Below are 22,248 nucleotides of genomic sequence, written 5' to 3'. Positions count from 1 at the left end.
GAGTGGATGGATGTTACATTCACCTTCTCTCAGGACCATACTGGAATTACAACTAAAATATAGAATAGTCAACCTGAATAACCAGCTGAAAACTAGCTGAAGATAAGTCTTATAACCAAGGATTTACAGAAGAAGCCACATCAAAAACGGTAGGAAGGGTGGAGATATGAGAACGCTGTTCCCACTCCCAGTGCAGCAACTGAGATACTGAAGGGATATCTCAGCTGCAACGATCCCCCTGGGGAGCATGGGGTCTCATCCTCAAGCTGGGCTCCCTACCCCAGAGCACCAGAGCCGGGAAGCAGTGCCCACATAACATCTGGCTGTGAAAATCATCAGGGATTCTGTCTGCCTGGGAGAGATGGCAGTCTGCTAGAGACACAGGTGCCCTCTTACAGAGCTAATGCACAAAATCTCATTTGCAGCCATCACCCTGGGCTTTGGCGGAGGAAGGGTGGAATGGACTAAGAGTCACACAAGGAGAGATGAGTTTGTGGCTCTGGGAAGAGAGCTGAAGGGACTGCTAGGACCCCTATGCTTACTCCCTTTTCCACACCACAGATGCCAACAAATTGGACAATCTGGACAAAATGGATAAATTCCTAGAAACATACAATTTTCCAAAACTGAATCAGGAAGAATTAGAAAAATCTGAATAGAAAGATTACAACTAGTGAAATTGAAGCAGTAATAAAAAAAACTCCCAAGAAATAAGAGTCCAGATGGCTTCACAGTCTAATTTTACCAAACATTCAAAGAAGAACTAACACCTATCCTTCTCAAAGTATTCCAGAAAATTCGAGAGGAGGGAAGACTCCCAAGCTCATTTTACAAGGTCAGCATTATCTAAATTTTAAAACCAAATACAGTGATACCTCGGTTCTCGAACATAATTCGTTCCAGGAGGACGGTCGAGAACCGAATTGTTCGAGAACCGAAGCAATGAAACCCAATAGGAAAGCGTGACTCCGCAAAGCGTGACTCTCTCTCTGCACTCACACTGATGACGCAAGCAAGGCGCACTGGGCCGAATGAACGTCATTCGGCTCAACTCGGCTCATCTCGGAAGTTCGAGTTCCAAATATTTGTTCGGATTCCGAGACAAAAGTTTCTCGAATCTCTGGTCGAATACCGATTTGGTCGAAAACCGAGGCGTTCGAGAACCGAGGTATCACTGTATAGGCACTACAAAGAAAGAAAGTTATAGGCCAATATCCTTGAACATAGAAGTTAAAATCCTCCGCAAAATATTAGCAAACTGGATCCAGCAATACATAAAAAAGATCATACACCATGATCAAGTGAGAAACATGATCAACTTGAGATTTATTCTGGGATGCAAGGTTAGTATGATATTCACAAACCAATAAGCATGTTACACCACATAAACAGAACGAAGGATAAAAACCACATGATCACATCAATAAACGAAGAAAAAACATTTGATAAAATCCAGCACCCATTTATGATAAAAACTCTCAGCAAAATGGGGATAGAGGTAACATACCTTAATGTAATAAAGGCTATATATAACAGAATCACAGCCAACATAATAATACTTAATGGGCAGAAACAACAAACGTTTTTCTTAAGATCAGGAACAAGACAGGGATGTCCGCTTTCACCACTCTTATTCAACATAGCACTAGAAGTCCTAGCCACAGCTATCAGACAAGAAGAAAAATAAAAGGCATCAAAATTGTTAGGAAGAAGTAAAACTCATTATTTGCAGATGGCATGATACTATATATAGAGAACTTTAAAGATTCCACCAAAAAACTACCAGAACTGATAAATGAATTTAGTAAAGTAGCACAATACAAAGTAAATATCTGGAAATCAGTTGCATTTTTATACATTAGTAATGAACTATCAGAAAGGGAAACTACCAAAACAATTCCATTCACAACTGCATTAAAAAAAAACCTAGGAATAAATTTAACCAAGGATATAAAAGAAAATTATAAGACACTGAAGAAATAAATTGAAGAAGATACAAATAAATGGAAACATATACCGTGTTCGTGGATAGGAAAAATTCACATCATCAGTACTACCCAAAGCAATTTATAGATACAGTGCAATTCCTATCAAGATACCAATGGCAAATTTCACAGAACTAGAATAAATATTCCAAAAATTTATATAGAACCCCAAAAGACCCTGAATAACCACAGCTATTTTGAGAAAGAAGAATAAAGTTGGAGATATCACACTACCCGATATCAAAATATAATGCAAGGCCATACTAATCAAAACAGCATGGTACATGCCCTGGCCATGTGGTTAGAGCATCGGCCTGTGAACTAAAGGGTCATGGGTTCTATTCCCAGTCAAGGGCACGTAACTGGGTTGCAGGTTTGATTCCTGGCTCTGGTCATGCAGGAGGCAACCAGTCGATATGTCTCTCTCACATTGATGTTTTTCTCTCTCACATTGATGTTTTTCTCTCTCACATTGATGTTTCTTTCTCTCTCCCTCCTTCTCTCCCTCCCTCCCTCCATTCCACTCTATCTAAAAATCAATGAAAAAATATCCTCAGGTTAGGATTAACAAAAAACAACAACAAAAAAATGGGCAAGGGACCTGAATTGACACTTCTCCAAAGAGGACATGCAGATGGCCAGCAAACATGAAAAGATGCTCAGTGTCACTAATCATCAGATAAATACATTAAAACCTCACACCTGTCAGAATGACAATCATCAATAAATCAACAAACATCAAGCATTGGCAAGGGTGTGGAGAAAAGGGATCCTCGAGCACTGTTGGTGGTAATGCAGACTGCTGCCGCCACTGTGGAAAATAGTAGAGTGTTTCCTCAAAAAATTAAAAATGGAACTGCCTCATGACCCAGCGATTCCACTTCTGGGAATATATCTGAAAAAGCCCAAAACACGAATTCAAAAGAATATATGCATCCCTATGTTCATTACAGCATTATTTACAATAGCCAAGATTTGGAAGCTGCCCACGTACCCATCAGTAGGTGAGTGGATAGAAAAGCCATGGTACATTTACACAGTGGAATACTACTACTAGGCTATTAAAAGCAAGAAAATCTTACCTTTTGCGACAGCGTGGATGAACCTGGAGAGTATTATGCGAAGTGAAATAAGCCAATCAGAGAAAGACAATTACCATGTGATTTCACTTACATGTGGAATCTAATGAACAAAATAAGCTAACAAACAAAATAGAAAAAGACTCATAGATACAAAGAACAGACTGACAGCTATTAGAAATTGGGTTGGGGTACTGGGTGAAAAAAGTGAAGGGAGTAAGGAAAAGAGGAAAAAACCACAACTCACAGACACATAAAATTATCGTGATTGAAAAAGGGAAAGGGGGGTGGAAGGAGGTAGAAGACGGTTGGGGGGGATAAATGTTGATGGAAGGAGACTAGATGGTGAACACACAAGACAATATACAGATGATGTATTACAGAATTGTACACTTGAAGCCTATATAATTTTATAAACCAGTGTCACCCCCAATAAATTCAATAAAAATTAAAGAAAAAACACTAAATGGTCTAAACCAGGGATAGCAAAATGGCTGCCTGGTTTTATAAATGAAGTTTTTAAAATAGGAACACAGCCATGAATACATTTGTTTATGTATTGTCTGTGACTGCCTTTATGCTACAAGGGCAACTTTGAGTACTTCCCAGAGACCCTATGGCCTGTGAAATATAAGATATTTACTCTGGTCCTATACCGAAAAACTTGCTGACCCCTGGCCTACACATCTGAAATAAAGGCAGAGATTATCAGATTGGATAAAAAAGCAAAGACCCCACCTTATGCTGCTTACAAGAAACCCACTGAATGAGACTGACACACTACCTGCTGCGCCAATGAGGCTCTTTTACAAGAAACCTACTTTAAATATAAAGGTACAAATAGGTTAAAAGAGAAGTATGAAAAAGATATATTCTAATACCAAGCAAAGGAAAGCTGGTATGGGTTATATAAATATCAACGTAGAATTCAGACCAAAGAATGTTACCTAGGATAAAGAGGGTTATTTCATAATGATCAAGTAGATATAACAGTTGCAAACATTTATGCCTCTAATAACAGAGCTTTAAAATTCATTAAGCAAAAACTGATAGAACTGCAAGGAGCTAGAGAGATATACAGTTAAACTCAAAGGTATTTTGAAAATATTCATTTAAATCATGTTACTTCTCTGCTCAGATATTTTCAATGACTTTTTATTGCTCTTAGTATAAAATCTAAAAGCTTCTAACTATGGTCAGATTCCTGTTTGCCTTTTGCTTATTGTCTTCTAAGCTATCTTTCATTTTCTTGAAATCTTTTAAGATCTTTGTACTTCAGAACTTTCTCATAGTATTTTCTGAACCTGCCTTGGTTTTTCTCTACTCTGTCAGTGGCTACTCCAATGTATATTAAAATCTCAGCTTACATGCCACTGTTTCAGAGGCTTTTCCTGACCTGCCCAGTCTCAGTTGGCACTCACACCATTACCCTGTAGGTTTTTATTGTAGCTGTTATTCAGGGGATTTGGGGTGAGAGTTGGGGGAGGTGTTTATATGTGTGTCTGAGAGATTATTTGGTGAATACCTCTTTACTGTACTAGTCCAAAAAGTTCCTGGAGAGGGGAGACATATCTGTTTTGTTCACCACTATGTACACATCATTTGACTTAGTTCCTGGTACAGTTGACCATCAATCTTTATTGAATGAGTGTTTAGAGAAAATGTATCGGAAGGAAATACACCAATGGTTGCCTTTCGAGTACTGCATGTTTGTTTTTGTAAGATTTCCACAATGAGCTATGACTGTCTGATAGGAAAATTATACATAAAATTTCTTTATCTTTATACTTTTTGTTTTTAATAGAGATGGAAAGGCAGATATTATTTTGAGACTTTGGGTTCCAGTTTTTGATACTGTTAGAAAATAAGAGCCTTTGCTATATTTATTTGGCTTTTACTATCTTGGAGCTGCACAGCTCTAGGGGGCAGTGTTTACATTGTTTTGTTTATGAATGAGGACTTTTGGATTAGTGTAAAACTGAGAACCTTCTTTTAATACCATTTAGGTTTAGTTTACCAGAAGGGTATTTCTCTCCTGAATCTACCTACAATTTTTATATCATCTTGCATTCTTTAGCTTAGAGTGACTTGCTGTGTTTGTCTGTTACTGTCATGGTTTTTAAAGGTCACCCTTATTTAGGATTATTATATTCTTTAGCACACTATTGACCACTTTTCAGTTATGGAGAAAATTATGTAAGAATTTCTGAATTCTCAGTATCCATCTATAGGAACTCTGGTGTTGGGCATATGGTAAATATCCTAAATCTTTTAAACATTTTTATTGAAAATCATACACTTTCGTTATAAAAAATATAAAATAAAGCCTTATATCTTTGAGGTAATGATTTGTTAAATAGCCTTAGTACTTTGAAGTTCTAAAAGTATAGTTTTCAGAGAATTATCAACTTGATTGAGTAGCTTATTATATTTATTTTTTATTCATCAATTAAATTAACTTCTCACCTAGAAATGTTTTTTTGCAGTGTTATTTAAATGTTTGTATTCATTTACTTCTCTTTTTAAAATGCCCTTTGTTAATGTTATTTCATTTTTAACAGATAAAATAATTAGGCACAGGGCTTGTACCCTGAAGGACACTGCACACGCCATCATTGCAGCTGAACTGGATCCAGAATTTAATAAACTCTGTGAAGAAATTAAGGAAGCAAGGATAAAAAGAGGTAAGTTATAGAAATGAACTTGCTACTAAAGACCAAGAGTCGCCCTGGCCAGTTGGGCTCAGTGGTTAGAGTGTCAGCCCAGGGACTGGAGAGTCCTGGGTTCGGTTCCTGCTAAGGGCATATACCTCGGTTGTAGTTCGTCCCTGGCCCCAGTTGGGGTCATGAGGGTGGCAGCCATTCAGTGTGTCTCTCTCACATCGCTGTTTCTCTCTCTCTTTCTTCCTCTCTTTCTCCCGCTCTATCTGAAGATAAATGCAAAAATGTCCTCTGGTGAGGATAAAAAAATAATAATAATAAAAAAATAAAGACCAAGAGTCATTGAATGTCACTTTAGTGTTCTTGTGTCCTGGTATTGTGAAAATAATGTATTTTGAGGCACAGCTTTTACTTAATTTCTGATACTGATATGTGTCATGCAAATTCTCAAAATATTTAAAAATGTTAACTTCCTGGGAAAGTTTTAGTGCAACAATGCAAATTGTTGAAATAAAGTACTTCTTACTGAAATATCTTTTGCAGGAATTTATCTTTGTTAATTATTGATTTTTGTTCTTTTAATGGATTTAGATGGGCTTTTATATCTGAAGAGGGTTTATTTTTTATGAGTTTATACCCTGTACTGGTACTTTTTTTCCTAGTGAAGTTTATGGGCAATTTTGTTAATATAAACACAGAATTAGCAAATGTGGTTTGTTCATCACTAAAAAATCTTGTCCTTGAGGAACTCACACTTCAGTAGGAGAGAGAGTGAAATGCAAAACAAACCAAGTACAGTGTGGTATTTGCACTGGTCGAAGAGTATTTATAGCTCAGGGCAGAGACCTCCTTGTAGGGGACCCAGCATTTTGATCAGAGTTTAGGGAAGGAGAAAGGAGTGTTGTCTCTGGTGGAGTTGGGAAAGGTGGTGGTGACAGCGAAGGAGGAGGATTTGTAAGCATAGCAAACAATAACAAACAGCAACTTTCTATACAGCAAACAATGTAGAAAGGCACAGAGATGTGAAATCACGTGGTATATTAGAACTGCAAACTATTTGGTATTGCTAAAGATGTACAGGATGGTGAGAAATAGATCTCAAGAGATGAGCTGGGTCCAGGCCACTGAAATAATGAAGAAGCTTTTCTTCTGCTTCTTTAGAGAGGCCTTTTCTGGCCACCTAATCTAATTAGACATTTTGTTGTTTTTGTTGTCTCTCCCTTCCTTATTTAGTGCTGTGAAGGACTTGTTCATAGCTTTTCTGCAGTCCCTAGAACTGGGTCTAGTATATAACAGGTTTTCTGTGAATACTTGGTGAATCAGTGCCTTGCTGAGGAGCTTGAACTTTATCCTACAGACCAGCGTTTTTCAAAATGGTGCATCTATTACCCACATCGGCTTAGTCCTAGTGAATTAGATTATCTGAGAACTCTGCACTTGAACAAACTAATCAAGAGGTTTCTATATATGCTAAAGTTTGAGAACAATTACCATAGTAGGTGTCATTGAAGTATTTTAAGCAGCAGAATGACTGGTAAATTGCTTTGGCAGCAGGAAATAGCAAGGTCTCAGTGTGGATGGTAGGAAGATGAGAGACCAGTTTAAAAACGTGGGAGCCAGTTTAGAAAACAGTTTAGCAGTTTAAAAAAGTTAAACATAACATTTACCATACAACCCAGTGATTCTTCTCCTAAGAATCTACTCAAGAGAAATGAAAACATATGCCTATATAAAGACTTATGCAGGAATGTACTTAGCAGCATTATTCACAACAACTGAAATATGGAAACAACCCAAATGTCTGTCAGCTGGTGAATGGGTAAGCAAAACAGGGTATGTCATACAATGGCATACTGCTCAGCCATAAAAAGGAACAGAGTACTGATATATCCATGCTACAACATAGATGAAATTCAGAAACATTCTTAAGTGAAAGAATTCAGTCAGAAAAGACCACATATTGTACGATTCCACTTATTAAAAATGCTCACAAAACGGCAAACCTGTAGAGACAAAAAGTGGATTAGTTGTTGCCTGAGATTGTTAGCTAAATTGGTTTGCTGTGGTGATTGCACAGTGCTGTAAATTTACTAAAAATCATTTAAATGTAAGCTTAAAATTAGTGATTTTTTTCTAGTATTTTTTCTTTATTGATTTTAGAGAGGGGAAAGGAGAGAGATAGAGAGAAACATCGATGAGAGAGAACATTAATTGGCCATCGCCTGCATAACCCCCACAACCTGGGCATGTGCCCTGACTGGGAATTGAACCCAGTGCATGGGTTGATGCTCAACCTCTGAGCCACACTGGCCAAGCTAAAATGAGTGATTTTTATGTTATGTAAATTGTACCTTACTAAAACTGTTGGGGGTAAAAACTGTTGGAGTAGTCCAGAGTTTTAATTAGTGAAATGGGGATGAAGATAGAATTGATGTAAGAGATGAGGCTGCAGAGGTGAAGGGCATTGTGAAGGGAAGTGAGAGTCAACATTGGCCATGTTACTGGTGTAATGACTTAGTAGATGCTAATACCACTGAGAGAGGGACTATACAAGGGGGAACAGGTTTTTTTGTGGGGAAAGATGATTTGATCTATCTTTAGCGTATCCAGTTGAAGATATCAAATAGGCAGTTGAATATATGGATGAGAAAAGCTCAGGAGATGTTTGGGCTTAAGATGTGGACTTGGGAGTTATGGTAGTAGAAGCTGAAGGCTGAACGATACTTTGTGGTGGAAGGTGTCGATTGGAGTGAGAAGAAAAGGAATTCCGGAGACAACCCTGGGAAACAACATTTATGTATCAAATTGAACAAAGAAATTTAGTGAAAATTGAGTTGGAATGGTTACTCTTATGAAGATCAATGCAGTGTGATGTGACAGGCAGCTAATGTCAGGTGGAAACAGTTCATGTGAGTGGGGTTTCCTGGCCCAATAAACACTTACACACTCTAAGATGGTAGAAATCATAACTTTTGGACAATATATAATCTTATGGCTCCACAGTCATAAAAATGTGAAATCTGTCCCTTTTTAAGTATAAGAAGCGCCTGCTAGGTTATTTTATTTTTATGATTTTATATCTAGTTTTCTTCCCATCTTAAAACAAAAGATACCATTTTCACCCAAATTACAAACTGTCCAAGTATAATTAATGACTTTAAAACTCAGTTCTGTATTTCACATTTTTTTTTAAACCTTGTTGGTTTATGGGAATATTTAAATAGGTGTTGCTTATCTTCTGCTTGCAGGCTTATCAGTAACGGCAGAACAAATAAATCCTCATGGTACTGGAGCTCGGAAGACAGAAACTAGAGTTGAAGAGGCATTTCGGCACAAACAAAGAAATCCAGTGGATGCTTGGCACAACTCTGCAAATAAATGTGCGTGTGAGTATTTGAGATCATGTTATCCAGCAGTGGGAACAACTGAGAATGATGCAGATTTCTCAGGCACTGGGTACGCAAAGCAAAGTGCTGTGTTTTCCCGTAGCTCTTTTAATCTTCTCTCTTTTTAGAGGTGAAGAGTTTGTGGGGTAAGGGGCTGAATCAGAAGTGTATTTCTTTAACCTTATTTGATTTTTTCTATACCCATTCAGTACTTGCTATTGTAATTGAACTAGTTTTGAATATTTTTAGTTTTAAACGTTGGTATTTGGATAGAGATGTGAAGCCAATAGATTTTTTATCCACCTGTCTCCAACCCCTTGCTGTATGTTGTGCAGGATGTTGTCTTTTTAAAATATTTTTTCTTTATTGATTTTAGAGAGAGAGGAAGGGAGAGAGAGAGAGAGAGAGAGATAGAAACATCTGAGAAAGAACACATCGATTGGCTGCCTCCTGCGTGTCCCTCACTGGGGATTGGGCCCACAACTTGGGCATGTGTCCTGATTGGGAATCAAACCGGTGACCTCTTGGTGCATGGGTCGAAGCTCAACCACTGAGCCACACTGGCTGGGCAGGATGTTGTCTTTATGGTGAAAATGGAAACTGGCTGAAGAGAGTAGCTGATTTGACAACAAGAAGTTGATTTTTCTGAGAATATTTTGTTCTCAGAAAAATCTGTACAGCCTTTTTTTTTTTTATCCTCACTCGACATTTTTCCATTTTTTGTTCAGATAGAGTGGGAGGGAGAGAGAGGAAGAGAGAGAAACATCAACATGAAAGGGACACATCGAGTGGCTGCCACCTGCACGACCAACCAGGGCCGGGGACAAACTGCAATCGAGGTACATGCCCTTAGCGGGAACCGAACCCAGGTCTCTCTGGACCACTAACCACTCTAACCGCTGACGCTCTAACCGCTGAGCCAAACCAGCCAGGGCTGTACAGCTTTTTATCTAGTTGTATTTAAGAGATATTTAGAGGGGGAATATTCAGTGTTTAGGTTTTCTTCATTTTTTTCCCCAAGGTGATCTATAAAATTTCTAAAAGACAAATGTTCATAAACATAGCATCTTTCTAATACAGTATATATGTTTCACTGAAGAGAGCCATCGTTGGAAGCTATGTGCTGTTCTGGTGCGAAGGTGGTCACACTACTTCAGCTGTCAGAAAGCTGGCCTTAACATGTTCTTTCACCCGTGGCATTGAATCTGCACGAGTGGGCCATACCGGTGTTTTAGCTTGTCCTCTGGGATAAGGCATTGCTATATGAGAAAATTTGAAGGACTTAGTGATGCATTTAGTTCTATGAAACTGATTAAAGTTATTTGGCTTAGTTGTACCTCAGATCATGACGTGGAGTATGTAACCCAACACTCTAATTTAAAATTTAAACTCCTTTATAGTCTCTGCACCTCTGTACCGCAGGCCGACGCTCTAACCGCTGAGCCAAACCGGCCAGGGCTATATAGTCTCTGCACCTGATACAACTATTTACTGACTAAAATAAGTTGAATATTGACTTTAAGCAGTTTAAGTTCCTTTAAATATTAAAACGTTACTTTACAAATGAGTTTTGTTTTCTCTTACCAGTAGATGGCATCTGGGACTCATCATGTGTCTGTTTTACATTAAATCATAAATCCAGTTGTCCCTGAGGTAGAGTTGCTTTCCTAAGGTCTTAGTTTTGGAAACAAGCTCAGAGATGCTGTAAAAATTGACTCTAAAGATTATGCCTCTAAAAGGGCTTTTCACACTAACATCCCTGAAAAAGGAAGTAGTATAAATATATACCCTACCACATACTAGGTGCTATGGAGATCCAGCGGTGACTGAAACAAAAATCCCTATTCTTGTAGACCAGCTTATATTTCTCTTATTTTACTAAAATCATACTAACTGTTAGAAGGAGGGGGAAATTTTCTATAATTTGATCTCCCTTTAAATGAGAACATTTTCCCTGTTCTTAACTGGATGAAAGTGTTAGCAGTAAACTTGCCTCAGTAGGGTTTCTGGCCTTTGCTTAGTGTACTTTGTACATGTCAAGTAATTGGGCTGGCTCTTGACTTAGCAGAGTTCTGCCTCTTGCTCTGGAGTTCCATGGCTTAATGAGGAAAGAAGAGGGGAACCATTTGTATTTTTGGTTACATGGTTGGAGAATAAGTGAGTGTACAGTGTCAGGAGTGACCTGTTAGGTAATAAAGACCTAACAGTTCCACCTTTTAGAGAAAGAGCAAGCTAAATATTTTTCTTTAATTTGTAATGTGGACTGGATTGGTTTTTCATATAGTTAATGGAATGCTTATGAATGTCCATCACTTTAGCCTGTGTACAGCTTTTAACAGTAGACTAATACAGAATTTTCTTCTCCATTTACCCTGTAACTGTAAATTGTAAACAGAAATTAACAGGTGTAAAGGAATGGAGAGATGATTCTAATGATATTACAGTTTTGAAGGTAAAATATATTTTGAGCCAAGTGACTAACTTGAATTTTTGAAATGATTTCAGAAACCTTTAGTAGATTTATTCTTAGATAAGGAAGAAGACTAATATATATATCAAAATTTGTTAATTTCTTGTGACTACCTTAGTGTTTTTACAGAGACTCAGTTCTGATTAAAGATGAAAGGATGAAGAAAGTATGGAAATACACTATATACTGTTGATAGATCATACGGTTCATATTAAGTAGTAGAATATAAGAAACAAAGGTTGTCCTAAGATCATATTCTCTTCAATTTTTCTTACAAAAGCAATTTTTAAACTGGATTTAACAGTCTACACTTAGTGATCTGATATTTGTATTACTTTTTTTTTGGTACGTGCCCCTAGCAAGAACCGAACCTGGGACTCTCTGGTCCGCAGGCCGACGCTCTAACTGCTGAGCCAAACCAGCCAGGGCTGTATTACTTTTTAAAAATGTTTTAACCACGGAAGCTTTTCAACTTTTATATATTAAAAAAGATATTATCTTTTAAGGAGTTAAGTCAGACTTGACATTACTTTTATAACCTTGACATTTGCCAGGTTATAGCCTTGGAAAAAATGAATTATTTTTACCCTGATGGCTTTCAACAAACTAATATTTAGAATTTGGTTTTAGACACCAGAAATGATAAGTGTTTAGTTTAGCTGGTTTGCTTTAATAACTTTTATATTTAAGTTTTTTTATGCATCTGTCCCAAATTGCAAAATAAGAGTTAACTTTTTTCTTATTTAAGGGAAAGTGGGGTAGACTTGCATATATGGGAAATTAAAGATTCCTGGGCCCGTTATTACCTGGAAGTACCAGCTGTCTACTCATAAAGCTCATGATAGTTTCTAGCATCTAAGAGTATAGTCCCTATAACTTTGGTAGGTCTTTCTTTTCACACAACTGACGAAACTTTATTTTCAGTGTTTTGTTAGTGGTAGTGTTGCCACTTTGATAACTTTGCAAGAAATTGATGCTGCTTGGTGAACCGTTTGTGGTAGAGGAGGCTGATAGTTGGCTAACCAGATTGTCCATATAACCTTCTGGGGCTTCTGTCCATGACCATATTAGTTGTGGGTTATTCTGTCTTCTGAAGGAGAGGCAGTGGAGAGTTCTTTGTGGGGATACCTGTAACTATTCTGTCTTGATATACTGGATCATGCTTTATTTCTTTTCATGGTTTATGTGCTTTTGGGTTACCTTGGTAGCAAAGCATGTGCATTCCTGGTGGAAATTCAGGGCTCTCACTCCAAACCTTCCAGTTTCTAAATGTGTATGTTATATGCTTGGCCCCTGGATGCTAGGAATTAGAAGCAGCTATTAAGTGAAATCTAGGATAATAGGAAGGGAAAAAGAAAAAAAAAAAGAATACTGGGTAATAAATAGGAAATACATTTAACAAATTTTTTTCTTCAGAGTTCATCCCTGACTTTATATCCATTCTACTTGTAGTTGTGAGGATTAGTCAGCATGGATGTCAAGAGCTAAGTAGTTTTTGCTTGTGTGTCACACTGGTATGGGTTTACTTTCTTTTGAGTCTTAGTTAATATACATTTGTAAAACAAGTATTGCACTCCAAGTTCTACATATCTTTTTTCCTTCCTTGTAAAATAGTTCGAGTTCGGAGAAAATCGAGGCGACGATCACAGTGGGGTAAAGGAATTATTAAGAAAAGGAAAGTCAATAATTTAAAAAAAGATGAAGAGGACACCAAATTTGCAGACTATGAGAATCATACAGAGGGCAGGAAATTGCTAGAGAATGGAGAGTTTGAGGTAAGCACTGACTGCCATGAAGAAAACGGAGAGGAGACTGGAGACTTATCTATGACCAACGACGAATCGTCATGTGACATCATGGACATGGACCAGGGGCAGAGGCTTAACAGTGGAACGGGCACAAAAGAGAACTTTGCGTCTACTGAAGAGGAAAGTTCAAATGAGTCTCTACTCGTCAACAGCAGCAGCTCTCTAAATCCAGAGCAGATTTCTAGGAAAGAGCCTTTCCTTAAAGGAAGCTGTCTAAATGGTGAGGCCTCCACTGACAGTTTTGAAGGACTCCCAGCTCTGGAGTGTCCGAACGGCAAAGCTGAAGTAGCTCCTTTCTGTAGTAATGGGGACAAATGTAGCTCTGAACAGAAGATTCTTCTGGAGGACCAGGCAAAAGAAAAACCAGAAACTTCGAATGAAAGTCATGGAGATGATCCTGACAAAGTAGAAGCACTGGAATGTAGCAATAATGAGAAGTTAGAACCTGGCCCCGATGTGGAGGTTAAAGATGCAGAACTGGATAAAGAAGGTAGAGATAATATTTTAATAAATCTTCTGAAGCCTTAAACTTCATAGTTAATTAATTGCATATTTTGTCCAGTCCTCAAATAATAGTTGCCAAGTAACTATACCCCTTTGACAATCTGTTAAAGTTTTCATCCCCTTTCCCTTGAAAAGTATACACATATATACTAAATTTTGGTGAATATTTCTGAGGGTTTATGGTCCAGAATGCTTTGCTTTCCTGGCCGCTTACACTTCTGCCTCCCACCTGATTATCATCCCTTTCCTAATGGATTTATGACTAAATGTTGAGAGCATCCACAGGGGTTAAGAAGATGGAGTTCTAACAAAATAATTACTGGGACAGAGTGGGGGTGGGGGTGGTCTGAGAAGACTTGGCTACTACTACAGCAATGTGGTATATTGGAGTGATATGGACCACAGTAAATTACCACTCCTGTTCATTATACTCATGTATACTTTGAGCTAGTTACTTACACTCTCCAACCCTGTTTTTTCATCGTTTAAATTAAACTTGAGAATGGTGTCACTGCAGGGATTATGTATGTCATGAATGTTAATATCCTCTCCTGGCATATTCTGGGGTATATTCATTCCAGGCATTCACTGGTAGTTGAATATGAGGGATGTTTAGCCTAAGAGACTCCATTGCTTTGTAGGGCCACTGGTAGAGGAAAGCAGCAGAACCCTCGCTGTCAAGAACCTTTTTCTTCCAGGGAGAGCACTCTGCCAGCTCCTGACTTCCTGTGGCCGCGTGATTCTTTTAAGAAGCAGCAGAATGGGGGAGTGGAGGATTTCTAGCCCTGCTTTGTTTATCATTATTCTTTAGCCCGTAGTGGGATGGGATGAGTTAGAGATCTACCCTGTTCTACATGCATTTTCTTCCTAAACAGGCACTCTTATACTAGGCTATCTTGACATTGTGTCTACAAATTGTGCTCTCTAAATTGTGTGGAATGTACGCTTTAGCCTGGGATTTGGGTTAGGTGGGAAAAGGTTTTTGCTGCCAGTTTTTTGAGCCCTCTAGCAGAATTAGGAAGTAGGAAGATACTATTCAAAGTCTTAGAATTCTTTAATGGATAAAGAGAGATGTACTATTCTTAAATACTATTCCTAAATAATTTCTTTTATATTTAATAATGGAAAGTAGTTTTAAGAGCTGTATTTATTCTGGGCTATCATATAGACAGAATTTTTAAAATGTGTTAAGCTAAGATTAAGTAATGAATGGGAAAAAGGGAGAAATCTGTGTGATGTGGCAGAGTGGGTATGGGGGAGGATTCTTTTTTAATGTTACTTTGCTGTGAGATTTTAGTAAGCTTGCAGAAAAGGTTTAAATGAATATTATGTTCAGTTTGTGATATGAAAGTGTTAAAGATATTCATTGTGTACAAGCTTTAGCTAAAGTTCTCATTTGTAACTGTCGGGTAGTGTTACCTAACACAATGGTTCCTAACAGAAGTTTTCAGGCCTCTAGAAGCCAATGGATGTAGTAATGAGTATCAGTACGGTCTTAACAAAACTCCTAGCATATGTTAATTGAACTTTAAATTAAGGCTTTCATTTTAAAGGCTGTCTGAAATGTAAAATTTCTCTGATGTATTGTGGACTATGTTTTTGAAGGCAATATTTTGGTTCTTATTTATATAGCAGGCATTGATGAGAAGAAATTGTTTAAAGACTTGGGAATAAGAGGACTGATGTAGGAGGGAGGAGGAAAGTTCTCCTAGGTGTCACTGACACAGACCAGGTCCTGTACAAAGTTCTGAGATAGTCTAAGTGTGTCTATGTGTTCCCTCTGCGCCTCCTCTGAGAGTACTCCTACTTAGGGGAGCACAGGACTCAATGGTCTACCTACCCTCTCTACCCCCGGAAACACCTGGTGCTGTCAAATTATGCTCAGCCACCTCAAATTTTTAATTTTTTTTCCAGTATGTTCTATCAGCAAGATATTGGAAGGAAAGTAATTAGATTATACTAATTCACTCTGAGCTAGGAGAGATCACTAGCCCTATTAGACCTTTAATGGGTCTAAATTTTTTTTAAAAAAATGTTATAACCCAGATCAATTTATAATAGAATTTTAGGCAGTGTAATAGAGAAAAATAAGACATTTCCGTTGACATTGAGGAAAATGTTTTACATTAGGAGGCAGGATATATAGATAGGTTGGCCTCACTTTGTGTTAGGTCTTCTTTTCTCGGTTGCCTCCTTTCCAGTTCTGAAAGTTCCAAATTTTAAAATGGGGCCTATCACAAAGAGAGTGAAGGCTGTTTTATTAGTGCTTAGAGGGAATGATTGCTTTTATCTTTCTTTTAGTGGGTATATTTATTTAGATGCTTTTCTAGTATGAATTGGCTTTCAGAATTGAGTTAATTTGGGTTACTTATTCTTAAAAAAAAAAATCATTTATCATTTAAAGAATGCAGTCTTATTCCAAAAAGGATTTATGATAGATAAATGAACTTATAGTTGTGTAAGTCTGATTTTTCTTAACTTTTACTTGCTGCAGTGTATTCTTTCTTTCTCAATTGCAGGTGCTTCTAAAGTAAAGAAATATCGTAAGTTAATTTTAGAGCAGGCAAAAACAACGACCCTGGAACTGGTTCCAGAAGAGCCGTCTGAGCCTGTGCCCCCTCTTATAGTTGATCATGCAAGATTGAAGGTAAGTTTAGCTATTTCCAGTCAGTTTTAAATGAATGGAAAGAGATTTGAATGTTTTGTAGACAACTGAATAAAACTAGTTTTGATAATCTTTTGCTTTAACTAGGAATATATGTACTTTAGGGCTTCTAGTACAAAAGAGTTATGGCCCTGGCTAGGTGGTTCAGTTGATTGGAATGTTGTTTCATACACCAAAAGGTTGCAGGTTGTATCCCTAGTCGGGGCACCTATAGGAGGCAACTGATTGATGTTTTTCTCTCTCTCACTCTCTCCCCCCTCCCTCCCTTTCTCTCTCTTTAAGAGTTGATAAAAAAAACACATATCCTTGAATGAAGATTAAAAAAAAAAAAAAGTTATGTGTGCTTTGTGGGGTTTAGAAATATGAGAATTGTCTTGGTAATAAACTAAGCCCTAGAATCTTCTAAACTCAGTGTCACAGTAACACTATAGCCTGTTGTGTCTGTTGCCTAGCATTGAAAATAACTGTTTCTATTTGAATAGTGAAATCAAACTTTATTTTTTTCTTCTTCTGATTTTTCTTAGAAATTGCTTGATTTGTTGGTAGATAAAAGCAACAATCTAGCAGTTGATCAGCTTGAAAGATTATATTCTCTTCTTAGTCAGTGCATCTATCGTCATCGCAAAGATTATGACAAATCACAGCTTGTAGAGGTAAGTGTTTGGTTCATCTGTAGAACAAACAAGTATGTGCTTTTACTTGTCCTAATGAAAGTTATTTTAGTCTGTAGGTTTTACTGTGTAACTGAAGAATGTTTTGAAGAGTTAAGATTAGAAGAATCATTAAGAGTTATAATTTGAAGAACAAAGTCTTTCGCTCTATTTTGTCTCAGGACAGAAATAATCTGGGATTTTTTGTTTATCAAAATACAGAAATTCATGGTTCTGGGTTGACAGATACACAAAATAGCACGTGACAGTTCTCCCCTCCTTTGCTTATTACTGATACCACTGAGTAGGTGTCTCACTGAGGCCTGTTGTATGTAGCGTGGCCTCTCAGTGTTTACCACTGCTCCCTTAGACAGCTACTACCGCTGGTTGAAAGGACTTGGCATGGGCAACGAGACCTATTGGCCACCCAATTAATGGTTGGAAGAAAACTTTAAAGTCATCTCATTTAATCAGATGTAGTTCTGTAAAAGAGCCATGTGAAGGAGTGGTAATCCTTTTGCTTAGACACTTTAGAGGTAAACTATTCCATTTCTAAACAACTTCGGGCCATAAGAAAGTGCTTCCTTATAAATATGAGTTTATATCACCGTTCATATAATTTACATCATGAAGCCACACTTCTGCTTTTTGAGGTCATCTGAGCACATGTAATCTCTGTCTACTCACTAAATGGCCACGTGACTTAGACTGTTTTTGCTCACGTGCCTGTTAGTTTGTTTATCTAGTGGTCTAGTTATATATTTGTTAAGGACCTACAGTTCTGGATACTGTGCTTGGTGTTTAGGATGCAAAAAATGATTAAGACAAAGCCCCTGCTCTCAATGAGCATTTCTAATATATTAAAGATTTATATATAAAGGATGTGATTATTTTCCATGTTTAATAAGAAATATTGATTAGACTTGAATCAAAATAAGAGAGCATTTAAAAATTGTAATCACATTTTTATGAGTCACGTTTTTACAAATCTATATTGTCATTATACAATATATAGAAATAATAGGAAAGCACAAGTGAGAAAGTAAAAACATCACCCATACTCTCCCACCTAGAGGAAACATAGACAGTGTTAATCTTTTGGAATAATCTCTGTCCTTTAAAAATGTCTAGATGTACATGACGTGTGTAAATATGTGTATATAGATTTTTAAATTGGGATCATATTGTATATTCTGTTTTATAATCTGGCTTTTTTCCTACCCAGCAATATATGATGAAATGTTTAACAGGAGTGATTTTGATTATTCATGTAGAAGAACTTTTTGATAGATGATAATCTGTTCATATAGCCTATTCTACAGAATGTAGAGTATATCATTGGAGGTGGAAAACCAAATGTCTTAGATATATTTGATATTTTCCCATCAGAATGAAATGTGTGAGGTAGAGTTCTTTACTTTTTTCCCATTTTAGAACTTCTTTGTTCACATTGACATTTGATTGGCTGGGAAGCATTGGATACTCTTCAGCAGTGAAACATCTTTCAGTATGGCACTCAGAACCCTGTTATCTAGGGGTCTTCTTTAGAGGGATCTATAGCTCAGTCATCAGTCTGTGGCATTCCTGGTGGTGGTGATGGCAGTGACTCCTGGCTTCCCCAGCTCTAGTTGGAGTAAATAGCAGTGGGATCAGGGTGTATTATTCTTCTGGTACAAGTTTTACTGTACTTAATGCATTCATTTTGCTTTGAGAGTTAGTCGAATGTAATGAGTAAGGAAGAGCTCAGGCTCTGGAGTGAGGCTACCTGTGTTCACATCCTGACTCTGCTATTTATTAGCTGACAAGTTATCTGTACATATAAATTTCTTAGTACAATATCTGGCATAGTAAGTACTCACTGAGTGTTACTAGCGTCATCCTTATAAGCCTAAATATAAAATGGGAGGCATTTGGAAGTGTCTAGGGAAGATAGTCTTACAAAGTAGTTATGGTATTGTAATCAGAAAATACTTAAAGTTTAACGTGTATCTAAAAATCTTTCTTTAAAAAATTAATCTAAAGTGAATTTCCCATAATAATTCATCTTTCCTTTAATAGATGACATGTACTTTTTTTTCCCTTATAGGAAATGGAAAGAACAGTTCATACGTTTGAGACATTCCTATGAACTTTTCAAGATGAGTGGTTTATCCTCTCCAATCTGCTCCTGACAGAGCAGTCTTCTGAGCCATTCAATTTCAAGTTGCACCAATTACGTGCAGAGCCCTGGTGTACAGTGCTCGCTCACTCGTTCTTTCTCTCTGTTGAATTTGGTGCTATTGTCTCAGGTACCTGAAACCAACCAGCCTACAAGAACCAAACAGAACTTCAGAAACATGTTGTATTTTCCACAAGTAAAAAATACGACCCCACAGATTGGAGATTTTGGTGCTACAGAAACTGCTCACTTCTGCTCCTTTTCGTGCAGTCTCTTTTGGAGACCTCTCTCTTAGGGAGCGGACCAGCAAACACAGGAAACTGGACGGGCAGTTCTAACTATTGAATTGTTTAAACAGTGGGCAACCGTTCTATTTTTTCTCTTTTCTACCCCTTTTATCATATTTGTTTCTATTTTTTCCTCTGGGTAATGGACTGAAACCTGTTTAAGAATTGGCTATGGTATACTCTGATGGGAAACTGAAGAAACTGGATGAAATTAGATTTGGCTCTTTAGAACTGCCTTTAATGTGCCTTTTTATTCATTTGAGAAAGATAAGGCTAAACAAAAGGATGGGCTTGTTTGTAGCAAATGAATTAGAATGTTTTCTTTGGTCACAACCTTAAAAATAAGTTTGATACCCTGTGTCATTAAGAGGCGACCAGTGTTTTGGTATAAAATGCCTATCTTGTTTTAAAAACTCAATCAAAGTATGTGGTATGCCACATAATATATTTAAAAGGTAAGTTTTCCTGAATGGTCTATTTCTGTTTTAAAAACACGTAGTAGAACAACAACAAAAATAATCCACAGGTCCACCAAAAAACCCACGTACTTTTTGGTATTGCTGACCTTAATGACCAGAAAATAAATAGATAGTAGACATTCTTTCTTCTGCCAGTGGTAATTTACTAGTTATTCATGTTTGAGTTCCCAGAGAAGAATGATTTTCATGTATAATAAATTGTTACTGTTTTGTTTTAAAGCCAGGGCTTGCCAAATGGACAGAAAAGAGAGGAATTTGTCAGAAGCTCCACAAAATTCATTTTCTATATGCATAGTTTCAAGTGAGCCTCTGGTATGGTCCTTTAAAAAACAGTGTTAAATGTTTAAATCTCTTACCATAAACTTAACCTTTTCACAATTGTTCATTTTGATTGGAACTCGTTTTGGATCTTGTTGAGTGATTTCTGTGAGTTGTACTTAACCTAAAATTAATTATGGGTTACTAGTTTTACAAACTTTCTACAAGTTTGGAGACACAGTCTAGGCAGTTGCAAAGAGGCAAAGGGAATGCAGTGACATTTTTTTATCAGATGATTTTTAAGCAAGAAAAGTAGAAAATTTTGACACATTGGCTTGCTATCTTCATTCATTGTAGCTATTAGCTGCAGATGTGTCTCTCCAATATATGCAACACATGTAGTTTGGGTTTTAATTAGAGCAAATGGTCTTGGACTACTGCAGAGATACTGAGCTACCTCAGCTTTTTGTCTTTTAGTTACCAACAGTGTTTACAGAGTCCTGTAATCACTCTGCCGCCGTTTACATGCTGAAGCTAAGGTACTTGTCTCCCGTCTGGCTGTGTGCAGTGTGCTGGGTGCCAGCGCAGAGAGCACTCTGGCCATGGGCTACTGCAGTAATCCCAAGTGCTTTGCATTTACACGAGCATTTTACGCCTTCTAAATCCTGCTTAATTTTTGAAAAATGCCACTTGTTTTCTATATACCTAGTCTAAAAGTTTCATAATATTCAGTTAGTCATATAATTCAAGATGCTACCCATGTAGACACACTGTATTTTTAAGGTGGGCAAGTGCGATTAACAATGAACCATTTTAAAGGGGAGGTTATTTGAAACCTCTAATTTGATTATTGGGAGGATTATCATGTTTTCTTTAGTATTTATTACCATCATACCAGTTCAGACTATTTTGCTGTCTAATACATTAGCATTTTGTATTTTGATGGAAATTGTTACAGAATTTAAAGATTTGATGAAGAAATAAGATGTAGCAGATTTTTTGTAGCAAGTTTCTGGTAAAAGGGTTTTTTGCAAGTCTCAGGTTCTTGCTGCACTATTTTTTTTTAAATATTTATTCCAGTTACTCTAATTCAGAAGCATTCTGTTCAAGTAACAGCAGCACTTGTGAAAGGAAAAATAAAAACGCACATGTTATTAGTAGGTTACTAAATTTGTACAAGTTTTTAAGATTTTAGCCATCAGTGAGTTGACAAGGGAAGTTTATTTATGTTCAGCATTAAAATGCTTCCGAAAGATCAAATTTTTACAAACTTTAACCTTAGTATAGATGGAGAATAGGAGGCAACCTCGTATGATAGGAACTGCCACTTTGAACAGTTTAGGTCTTAAAGAGAAAGCCAATCAAATGCCAAGGGGAGAAAAATGAGCTGAAATTGTACCAACTCCTCCAGCCCTTTCTTCCCCCCAAAGAAACACACTATCCCAGTTGTGCTTATTTTACAGATGCCTGGTGGTTCTATAGATTAAAGCAGCTTGTGAAATTATTCAAGTGGACGCGGTTTTGTTTACCTTTCTGTAAATTCTTAATTTTTGCTGTATAGCATTGGCAAAAATATGTACAAATTGACCTCTGTTCTTATTTCCTATTGTGAGCATTATAAATGATGAGCTCCTGTGTAAAACCTTGCTCTCAGATCAGTAAAATGTGTATCGCAGCACAGCCCAACAATAGCTAATGCTCAGCTGTGGGGACCGTGGGAGCTGTTTGAAGAGAGGGAACCGCACTAAGATTGAAACTGATGGCTGTGGAATTAATTGTGTTTTTTGAGCTTGAATCTCACCTGTGATTAATTTTGTTTTGTTTTATGTCCTTTTATGACTTGATTTTTCTCATATGCC

At 37.2% G+C, this 22,248-nt stretch overlaps 1 protein-coding gene across 14 annotated transcripts in view; it reads left to right on the top strand.

Annotated features, from left to right (window-relative positions):
- Window positions 1-21,649, top strand: part of ATAD2B (ATPase family AAA domain containing 2B) — a 135,466-nt gene extending 113,817 nt beyond the window's left edge. For 12 of the 14 annotated variants that reach the window (XM_036263616.1, XM_036263614.1, XM_036263609.1 and 9 more), the window contains 6 exons: window positions 5,626-5,748; window positions 8,973-9,110; window positions 13,195-13,878; window positions 16,412-16,539; window positions 17,082-17,210; window positions 19,294-21,649. In XM_036263616.1, coding sequence (XP_036119509.1) covers window positions 5,626-5,748; window positions 8,973-9,110; window positions 13,195-13,878; window positions 16,412-16,539; window positions 17,082-17,210; window positions 19,294-19,335 — 1,244 coding nt within the window. In that variant the 3' untranslated portion in view covers window positions 19,336-21,649. The remainder of the gene's footprint in view (window positions 1-5,625; window positions 5,749-8,972; window positions 9,111-13,194; window positions 13,879-16,411; window positions 16,540-17,081; window positions 17,211-19,293) is intronic. The other 2 variants (XM_036263615.1, XM_036263608.1) reach the window with 1 other exon arrangement.
- The last annotated feature ends 599 nt before the right edge of the window (window positions 21,650-22,248 follow it).

This window comes from Molossus molossus, unplaced genomic scaffold (assembly GCF_014108415.1).
Source record: "Molossus molossus isolate mMolMol1 unplaced genomic scaffold, mMolMol1.p scaffold_m16_p_15, whole genome shotgun sequence".
NCBI lineage: Eukaryota > Metazoa > Chordata > Mammalia > Chiroptera > Molossidae > Molossus > Molossus molossus.
Note: the sequence above shows the minus strand (reverse complement) of the source record. Positions and strands in the feature narration are given on the sequence as shown.